Genomic DNA, 10,888 nt, shown 5'->3' on the forward strand with positions numbered 1-10,888 from the left:
CTTTTTTTTAAACAGCACTCTTGTTCTTGTTTTATGAAAAGTATACGTTTTCCAATTCTCCTTTTAGGTACTCTGTACTCTATGGGAAAAAAAGAAATATGAAAAGGTGCTTTGGAGCCAAGATCAGTAAAGCCTTTGTGCAAGCATGTACAACCTGTTCTTAGATAGACTGTTAAGTTGTAAAAGATATCTATAAAAGGGTTTGTGTCTATTGCAGTTTTATTATGTCCTAGATTTAAAATCCTGGATTTTCCTAGATGAGCTGTTGGTCTACATGTGCTTCCTCTGAATACTTGATGAGGACAATTCAATCCCAAATTAGTTCATAGTTGGACAGTATCCAGTGCTTAAAGGCTTAGGTAGTTTATTGGAAGTCTATAACAATATTAGCTGTTATTTCATAAAGTTTGAAATACAAAGTCCAATGGGAAAATCAGGTTTTATAAACTGCACAACTGAGCAACTGACGAGCCCCAATGTAGTCAAGCAACAACTCAAAAATCCTATGCAAACAATGGCAGTAGAACTTCTATCACCTGATCCCCCAACCACCCACCCCCTCCTGCGCTTTACAAAGCAGGTTATGTAGACTTTTGGACTTAAAGTATGACCCCTTATCTAAATTGCATACTATATTTGCACATCATTTGTGACAGTGATATGCTCCTTACAGTGCCTTGCGAAAGTTTTCAGCCCTTATTCTACTTTTTGCCACAATTAAGGCTTAAAACATAAAGATGTAAAATTGTAAGTATTTGTGAAGAATCAACAAGTCGGACCCAATCATAAGGTGAAACAAAATTTATTGGACATTTTAAACTTCAGCAAATAAAAACTGCACAATTGGTTGTGCAAAATTATTCAGCCCCATTGAGATAATAGTTTGTAGCGCCACCTTTTGCTGCGATTACAGCTGCAAGTTGCTAATATTGAGTATGAGTATAACAGTTTCACACAAAAAAACAATCACATCTGCCCACACTCCCCCCAAAAAACAGCAAGAGCAGTTGGATGGAAAGCGTTTGTGAACAGCAGTTTTCAGTTCTGTCTACAGATTCTCCATTAAATTACGGTGTGGACTTTGACATGGCCATTCTAACACCTGTATATTTTTATTAGTGAACCATTCAATTTTTTATTTTGTTTTATGTTTTGGACCATTGTCTTTCTGGAAGATACAAATCAGCCCAAGTCTCAGGTCTTTTGCAGACTCCAACTGGTTTTCTTCCAGAATGGCCCTGTATTTGGCTCCATCAATCTACCAATCAATTTTAATCATCTTTCCTGTCCCTGCTGTATAAAAGGAGGCCAAAATCATGATGCCGCCAAACCATGTTTGACATTGAGGATGGTGTGTTCAAGGTGAGCTGTATGGCATTGTTGCCAAAAAGCTTGATTTTGGTTTAATCTGACCAAACTTTAAACAAGACTTTTTATGAATATCATTTAAGAAATGGCTTTCTTCCATAAATGCCATATTTCTGCAGTATACGACTGATTGTTGTCATATAGACAGAGTCTCCAACCTTCACCTAGAGTGATCATGGGCCTTTTGGCTGCATCTCTGATCAACCTTCTCCTTGTTTGAGCAGAAAGTTTAAAGGGACAGTTGGGTCTTTGTAGATTTGCAGTGGTCTAATACTCCTTCAACTTCAATCTTATAACTTGCTCAGTGTTTCTTGGGATGTTTAAAGCTTTGTGAATCTTTTTGCATCACAGACCTCCCTAGTGTGTTCCTTATTCTTCATTATTCTCTCTGCGATTTAAACAGAGCTCTGAGGCTATCACAGAGCAGGTGCATTTATACAGAGACTTGATTACACACAGGTGGATTCTAATAATCATCATCAGTCATTTAGTTCAACAGTGGATCATTCATAGATCCTCACTGAACTTCTGGAGAATGTTTTCTGCACCGAAATTAAAGGGGCTGATTGATTTCTGCACGTCCCAGTCTTCAGTATTTAATTTCTAAAAAGATTTAAATATTACATACATTTCATTCAACCTCATTACTGAGTCCCACTATTTGTTGATTCTTCTAAAAAGATTATTTGAAGCCTGAAAAGTGGCAAAAGTTTGAAAAGGCAATGTAATTCATTAAAAAATTGGTTATCACTTAATATAAGTGGGGCGTTCTTCATTTACACTCAGTTGAAGTAGTTTTCATTTAGTAAGTAATGAGAAGCAAGTATTTATGTTTACTTGGAGGAGACTGATATATAAAAGAAGATTAACATCTCCCTCCCTCTTTCTCTTTTCAATGCCTTTCTCAGTAGATAGACTTTTGGTAAATGTTAAAAAAAAAAAAAACTGCTAAAAAGGTGTAATATTTAGGGAAAATATGTGTCACTTTAAGACAAGTTGCCCATCAGACATTCAGATTTATTTTCACAGACAATGCCCACTGAAGTTGTACAAGCATTGCAAGTTGTGTAACACCACTGCAAGTAATAAAGAATAGCAATGTCTACTGCAGTCCAACACGTACTGACTTGTTCTTTAGGCACTTCTTATTTTTTTGTAACTGAAAGTTAACCTAACCCAGACAACATCTTGGGTTAATAAACCTTAACTTGATTTGAATTCATACAGAGAAAACATTGAACAGCTTGAATGATTTACAATATTTGAGTTTATTTGCAACTTGCATTCATCCATAAGTTTAGTACAAGTTGCATATCTCATCAAATTTAGCACTATCCCCCCACAGTTTTATAAAACTTATAAATATCTTTGCTCAATACATATTGGAGGCTTACTATCTTACCTAATGTACAAAATTGTCTTGTCAGTACAGTTATTCTAATGTGTTTCTTCAAAAGCTCTGTGGGAAACAAATCAGCATCAGCGTCGTTTTCACAATGTTCACAAGCATCTGGCAATTCCTCGAATAAATGTTGGGTGAGGCGCTGGTGAGAATTTCCCTTCCTTTCAAAAATCTGATTCTTATGACTGTGCTCAGAGTAAAAAGCAGGCTTTTTAGATAACCAAATAGCACCTCAGAATTAGATTTTACTTAATTTAATGAATAATCCAATATAATTTATACTGTTTGGAAAATGAATCTTTGATATGGGTACAATGCAATGATTTTTAATAATTTCTTTCTAATCACTAATTATTGGTAAAAAACAAAAAAAAACAAAAAGCACACATGTAAAATATAAGGCTTTTCTAAACAGGTTATTTTTGGAGAGTAATTTGTAATATTATAAATGTTAGTCTTTGAGACTTACTTCCTTTAGATAATCAATTGAACTGAAATGTATCCAAGCTTTACTATATTTTTGTAAAGATTTTCTCACCTTTCAGGTGTAATGTCACACCGTTGTCTTGTCTTGTTACTTAAGTTCCCCTTCACACATGTAACTTGTGCTGCTTTGTGTAACTCAAGCGTAACCCCCACCTTCTTCCTTCTACTTCTCATTAAGGGCATACCGACTGGACCAATCAGCGTAGTTAAAAAAAAAAAAAAATGGCTTTGATTCCAGTCCAAGAACCATACATGCTAATCGTTTCTTTCCCAGATGTCTCATCACTACTCTAAGATAAGAGTGCAATCCTCAAAGAGCAGCAGTATCATTTCCACTTCACACTAACACTAATAAATATTTTACCCCATGTTTGCACTGAGCTAATAATGATCTGTTTTGGAAGGTAACATGGCATTCTGGATGCATCAAGCAACATAAATCACAGGCACAGATGTTGTTGTGACGTACATTTAATTATCAGCACTTTTTTCATTTTCTTTTAGTGGGAAAGACATATTGTCATCAGGGTGTGGAAGGATATAGGTGGCAATTTAAGTAAAATTATATCCTTCTACTGATATAACTGACAAGCCACAACTTTGTCAAGCTACAACATGCTTCATTACTTAACATATAAAGACAGCCTTAAAGGATAATAGGGGTGTCAGGTTTCTTCATCAGAAACATGACTGACAGAGTTTGTTTGCAATGTACTTACAAGTACATTCTCGTGAGTTAATTTGCCAGAGAAATTTTTAGATGTCGTAGGTCCCTCTCAGTGCTTAAGAATAATTCTTATACAAAGTTGGACTTTCATAGAAAAAATACATACAAACTTGTTCCTTCCAGTTATTCAAATATTATCATACCCAGACATTCTGGGGAGGAGGAGGAGTAGTAACAATCCTTCAGTATGACTTACTGATTACTCCAAAGCCAGTTAATGATTACAACTGTTTTGAAAATTTAACCCTTCGTTTCCCTAATGCAAATTGCAAAGTAAGAAAACCTCCTTTTATTGCTACTTTTTAACGTCCACCAGGTCCTTACTCTGAATTTTTAAATGAGTTCTCATAGATCCTATCTGATTTGGTGTTGAATTCTGACAGGTTCATCATAGTGGGGGATTTTAACATTTTTGAAGGTGAAGCTTAAATGCAGCCTTTAATGCTATCTTAGACTTGATTGGCTTTGTTCAAAATGTGAATAGTCCCACACTTTCACATCTTCATACTTTGGAGCATAAGCTGACGTACAGGTCCTTCTCATAATATTAGCATATTGTGATAAAAGTTCATAATTTTCCATAATGTAATGATAAAACTTGAACATTCATATATTTTAGATATAATGCACACTAACTGAAATATTCCTATGTCATGATATGCTGGAAGAGTCTGGAGGAAGATTCGGTAGAAGGAAACTGCTGGGGTTGGTCCACTGTGTTTTATCAAGGGCCTGATAGCTAGCAGCAACGCTGTTAGCTATCAGGATATTTTGGAGCTCTTTATGCTTCCATCTGCTGAAAAGCTTTATAGAGATGAAGATTTAATTTTTTTCAGCATGACCTGGCACCTGCTCACATTGCCAAAACCACTGGTAAATGGTTTACTAACCATGGTATCACTGTGCTCAATTGGCCTTCCAACTCTCTTGACCTGAAACCCATAGAGAATCTGTGGGATATTGTGAAGAGAAAGTTAACAGACGCAAGACCCAACACTCTGGATGAACTAAAGGCCACTATCGAAGCATCTTGGGCCTACATAACACCTCAGCAGTGCCACAGGCTGATTGCCTCCATGCCAGGCCGCATTGAAGCAGTCATTTCTGCAAAAAGATTCCCGACCAAGTATTGAGTGCATAACTGTACATAATTATTTGAAGGTTGGTTTTTTTTGTATTAGGAACACTTTTTTTTATTGGTCGGATTAAATATGCTTATTTTGTGAGATAAGAATTTTGGGTTTTCATGAGCTGTATGCCAAAATCATCCATATTAAATACAGACAATAAAAGGCCTGAAATATTTCAGTTTGTGTGCAATGAATCTAAAATACATGAATGTTCAAGTTTTATCATTACGTTATGGAAAATAATGAACTTTATCACAATATGCCAATATTTTGAGAATAACCTGTATGACATAGAATGTAAAGAAATAGCATTATTTCCTAACAACCCTGTCCACCCTGAACACTACTTTGTAACCTTTAAGATTGCTTTTAGAGTTCTCCTCTCCCAAAACAAGGTTTGACTTTGGCAGATCATTACCGGATAATGCAGTGATAAGTTTTAAAGAATCTGTTCAAGTTTCTATCTCCTCTGTGTCACTGAGCAATACTGCAGAGGGCAAACATTTAATTTATTCCCCATCACAAATTGATGATTTTGTTAATGGTGTTATTACCACCCTGTGTACTGTCTTAAATAATGTTACCCGTTTAAAAAAGAAAACTTCAAAAAGTAGAAAGCTGGCTCCTTAGTTTAATGCAGAGCTGTGCACTTTGAAGTAAAATGCTAGGAAACTGGAGAGAAAATTGTTTTATATATGCCTACAGGGAATCATACCTAGTCTGGAAAAAAAACTTTACATCTGTATAAAATGACTCTTCGTGAAGCAAGAGCAGCACATATCATTAATAGATAATAAGAATAATCCTAGGTATCTTTTTAATACAGTAGCCAAACTAATCCAGAGCTTTAGCTTTGTTGAACCGTCCCCCTACTCTTAGCAATGATTTTATGTGATTCTTTATAAATAAGATTCATTCTATTTAACATAAGATCATTGGCACCTCTAACTATGTTTATCTCCGGAAGGTAAGGCAGCATCTGAGGTAACTATATAATCTGAACTGGGTTTAAACTTTGATCCAGTTGAACATTTAGAGTTAGCAAAACTTATCTTCATCTAACCCTTAAACTTGAGTTAGATCCAGTTCCAACCAAGTTATTTAAGAAGGTATTCCCTCTGATTTCCACTCAATTTTAGATGTGATTGACCTATCTCTGTTACAGGGATATGTATGTATAACTTTATATGTACAGCTTTATTTAACAAACCATATCTTTACCCAGATGACTTGGTCAATTATACAGCTATATCTAATCTTACTTTCTTATCTAAAATTCTTGAGAAAATTGTTACCAAACAAGTGTGTATGTACCTCAGGCTTTTAAGGTGGCTGTAATAAACTAATCTCCTACACTGTTTACATTCTTGATCACTGCTACACTTTATAAATGGTAATGTTCCTTTCACTGGTATAAGCTGCTTAATCACTGTTGTAAGCTGTATGCATCGAAATTTAAACTCTGTTTATACATGAAAATAAGGTTTGTCAAAGTTTAATTCTAAATCTTGAAATTGTTTTTAATGTAAATTAATTAATTTAATTTAATTAAACATCTGAGATATCAATAAGGCATACCTTAAATGAAAGAATAATCTTGTTTAGCTGATGTGATATGTGTGATATTACTGTTGGAATAAATGACAGGGTAACCTATTTTTTCCTCAAAAGAAATGTTATCTTTTTATTATATTTAACAGAGAAATGTAAAAAAAAAAAATTTTGTTATTGTCTATTATATAATTAAAAGAGTCAGTTTTTCTAAAATTATATCCATATTTTTGTATGATTTAAGCGTCAGTGGGACCTCTTCAGTTGTGAAATATTTATTTAACTATTATCTTTGCTAGTCATTTTTTTGGCAAACATAATTTTTTTTACTAATATATCTTATTTGTGTTATTATTAACTAACTGTAAAATACCTAATTGGATCTGGTACAAACTTGCCCGAGGCCACAAAAAGAGACTTGGGAAAAGGTTCATGTTTCAGCAGCACCGTGGCCCTTTATGCACAATCAAGCAACATCAGAAAAGACAGGTCAGGTTCATAGACGGACTCTGTGAAGTCTGACCGACCTTAAACTAGATTAACTGGAAACACAAATAGACAAATGTGGAATGAAATTAACATAAATGCATATCAAAATTTAAGAAATTTTATTACATTTCAATAAAAGTAAAAAAAAAACTATAATTTCTTTCTACTTCACAATTACCGGTATATACTACTTTAAAAGCCTAAATCAAACACTGAAGTTTGTGATTTTAATTTACGGAAAAAAATATTAAAGATATGAATACTTTTACCATGCATTGTGAAATATAAATTGGAACCATCCAGTCTTCAAATTGGTAATACAATTTTTCTTTAAAAAATCTGACCAATAATGGAGCTGCCTTGACTAATCAAAAAATACTAGTCAAAAACTGTGCGTGATTAGTTTAACTCTTTGGGTTGTAATGATATTTAGCTTAAAATTTAGTATTGAAAGCTTGGTTTGTTTCCAAACAAGGTTCAGATTCTTTGTCATCCTCCTCGGTCTCATTCTTCTTTTCAAAAAACTGCAAAAGGTCCCAGGACTCAGGGACAAGTTGACGATCAAAGATCTGGTCCAGCAGCCATGATACTATTACAGTGCTTATCAGAGAAGCCAACATGGCTACAGTTCTGTAAGGAAAGTACTGTATGATCCGATTATTCTCCTCCCTCCATCCAGGGTACCGGAGCAGAGGAGGGATCCCTAGAACGGGCTCGCCGCTCAGTCCACGGAGCAACAAACCCACCACGAAGCCAGTAATAGCTCCATATGTGTTTGCACGTTGGAAGTGCAGAACACAGACCAGCTGGGGGAAAATCACACAGTAGAGGAGATCTCCGCTTAGGATCCAGAGAGTGGCCACGCTCTTATCCTCAAAAGCCAGACCTGTTCCAGCCAGGCCCACAAGCAGCACACTAATACGAATCACCCACTGTAGTTCCCTTTCTGAGGCCTGCAGAGGAGGAAGGACAAGCAGATAATAAAAACTGAGTATCTCTGTTTAAGATCGGATCAAACTATGCTTCCACACACCTTTTTCCTCAAAGTTGTCTTGTATATGTTTTGTGTAAACATAGATGCAGATGAAAGCAGCACAGAGTCCATGGAGGACATAACAGCTGCAGCCACAGAACCAATGCCTAACACTGCCACCCAGGTGGGTGTGAGGTGCTGCAGAGCCAGAGGCAGGATCTTCCCTGCATCTCCGCGTTCAAACGGAGGAGGGAGACCGTAATCAGTCTGGTTCCAGTCTTAGGGAAAAGAAGGGGGGGTTACACAGTTGAAAACAAGATATTTTCATACACTGTATGGAAACACTTTATATATTTTTAATTTTCTTACTGTCCAGCCTGAAATAAAAGAAAAACGTTTATGTCTTACTGTAGGTTAGTTGGTTTATTGGTAGCTCATTTGTTAATCCTGTGTTATGAAGAATGAAACAGCTACTGATTTTATCCCTACCCACTTTTCTATGCCTTACCAGTCTGCTCTATATCTTGTCAGAATTCAAAGCAATTACGTTACTCAGTTACACCAGGATGGGGCATGTATTTGTTGATTTGTCTTTTTTCTGTGTTGTGCACAAGGGATGAACACAATATGGAGAACGTCTCAATAACAAGTCCCAATAAACTCCCAGAGGGGCTCATTTTTGTGATTAAAAGTGTATATCAGGTTTACATGTGAATGTTCATGCAGCTATTGGGAGACAGGGTGGTGCAAGAGCCCCATGGCCAACTAACCTCTCCACTTAACCAGCGCCACTGGGACTAGCTATTCAGATAGGAGCTATTGGCCGGGCTTTAAATTTATGTATTCTTTTTATCTCACAGACTTGAACACTGACTCAGAGTTCATCTGCCTAGCCATGTTTCACTTTTAGATTAAGCCACTAGAGTAGCTACTACTGCAACTAACCTCCCACTTTTCTCTCACATAGAAAGTTTCTGATAATTGCATCTGTGTTACTGTTGTGTGTCTGTTCTGACCCCCCTTCTGAGGAGAAGGCCGTTCACTTTGACCCTGGTTTTTCTGTGGAGGTTTCTTCCTGTTAAATGGTAGTTTCCTCCCCACTGTCACTATATGTATGATTAGAATGTGGGATTGTTGCAGATTTAACAACACAATGCCAGCTACTTTGGACAGGTATTACATACATGTTCATCCAGGAGGATTGAAATTTGTGCCTTGATGCAAACTGTTAGGTTTCCTTAGATAGAAAATGCTTATCCAGTCTAAGTTAAAGGGAGAATGCCAGTAAATTCTTAAAATTATTTTCTTTGTTTTTAAAACTCTTAATGGCCTTTCCCCTCCTTATCTGTCTGAGCTGTTGCATTTTTACACACCCTCCCGTTCCCTCAGGTCAGCTGATCAGTTGCTTCTGAGAGTCCCAAAGACAAAATGCAAGCTCAGCTGGAATGATCTGCCTCTGAGCATAAGATATGCCTCTTCTCTTGCTGTTTTTAAGTCCCTTCTTAAGACTCATCTTTTTTCTTAGGCTTTTGGCACAATTTGAGAAGTTTTACTTTGTTTTATTCTCTTTGTATACTAATATGTATTTTACACTCGGTTTCTTTCTATTTTATAATTTTATTATATTTTATGATTGTGTACAGCACTTTGGTCCTGTCCGGTGCATAAAGTGCTTCAAATAATAAAGTCAGTATGGTATGGTATGTTAAGAAACTTTTTTTATTTTACTAAAATTTAGAAAGAAATTACTAAGGGAATCCTAACTGACAGGTGGTGTGAAAAATTGATTTTGATTTAATATCAGACAGAGCAAAAAGGTTTATGTCTATTTAAACAGTGTATGTAAATATCTGGTTTTAGATGCCTGTGGACAAACATGTCATGGGAATACAATATGTTTTTTTTATTTATTTTTTTTACAACTTTATTATCTTAGGAATTTAGGAATGAAGCAAAACCGTGTCATGCTTCATAGTGTACCTTGGTCTTTGCATCACAGTGTAAAAGACAGTCATCTTATTTAATGTGATGGTGTGAGAGGTTACCTGCAGCCGCAGCCATGACACCAATAACAACGGAGGGGATTCCTGTAATGAAAACAGTCCCTGCAGCAGCAAAACAGGTTATCTGAGCCTGAGCAGATGAGGCTGCAGAGAGGATTCTTTGGTAAAGGGATTGATATGAAAGTCCCCCTAAAGCCTGCAATAAACACAGAACAAGAGTAGGATACTCAGATTACTTCACAGTTGTTAAACAGACAGATATCACTTCATCTAATGAACTGCGCCTAAATGTAAACTCAATATCTGTGCTCTGGAACAGGCACTGCAGAAGTGATCAGCTGAGGATTTAAAGGACAGCGAGGGAAGACTGCTGTCACCTCAAATTTGAAAATAGCTGCACAACACAAAAGCAAGCCCACTTAGAGTGATGCACACCACCAGTGCCTATATTTGCAAGAACGTCTGCCTGTTTTAAGAATTGATCACACAGACGCAGCTCTATAAAAAAGATTCACATTTGTAACACTGTGACTAAATTACAGGGGAAAAAAAGAACTGGTTCTTCTATGCAGTTGTTTTATCTATTCATTTTGCATCATATACAATAAGTCTATTATAGCTAAACTGCTCTGCTCCCATTGTCATACTTTTATGCATTTTATTTGTCATTGGAAAAAATGTAATCTTAATGCTATATTAGAAATGATTAAATTCCACGATGACCAGTGCAGGTTCAGAAATTTAGTGCTTGGTATTATA

The 10,888-nt window shown here is 36.0% G+C and overlaps 2 protein-coding genes across 2 annotated transcripts in view; both read right to left on the reverse strand.

The window, feature by feature from the left end:
- Positions 1 to 3,359, reverse strand: part of LOC107102399 (high-affinity choline transporter 1-like) — a 28,362-nt gene extending 25,003 nt beyond the window's left edge. The window contains exon 1 of the mRNA XM_015401687.1: positions 3,309 to 3,359. The gene's annotated coding sequence lies outside the window, so the exon portion shown is untranslated. The remainder of the gene's footprint in view (positions 1 to 3,308) is intronic.
- Positions 3,360 to 7,126: 3,767 nt separating this feature from the next.
- The window catches only part of LOC107102398 (high-affinity choline transporter 1-like), a 21,462-nt gene continuing 17,700 nt past the window's right edge, over positions 7,127 to 10,888 (reverse strand). The window contains exons 7-9 of the mRNA XM_015401686.1: positions 10,172 to 10,325; positions 8,187 to 8,404; positions 7,127 to 8,106 (exon numbers count right to left, since the gene is read on the reverse strand). Of these exons, the coding sequence (XP_015257172.1) occupies positions 7,588 to 8,106; positions 8,187 to 8,404; positions 10,172 to 10,325 (891 nt within the window). The 3' untranslated portion in view covers positions 7,127 to 7,587. The remainder of the gene's footprint in view (positions 8,107 to 8,186; positions 8,405 to 10,171; positions 10,326 to 10,888) is intronic.

This window comes from Cyprinodon variegatus, unplaced genomic scaffold (genome assembly GCF_000732505.1).
Source record: "Cyprinodon variegatus isolate N-32 unplaced genomic scaffold, C_variegatus-1.0 Scaffold1249, whole genome shotgun sequence".
Classification (NCBI taxonomy): domain Eukaryota; kingdom Metazoa; phylum Chordata; class Actinopteri; order Cyprinodontiformes; family Cyprinodontidae; genus Cyprinodon; species Cyprinodon variegatus.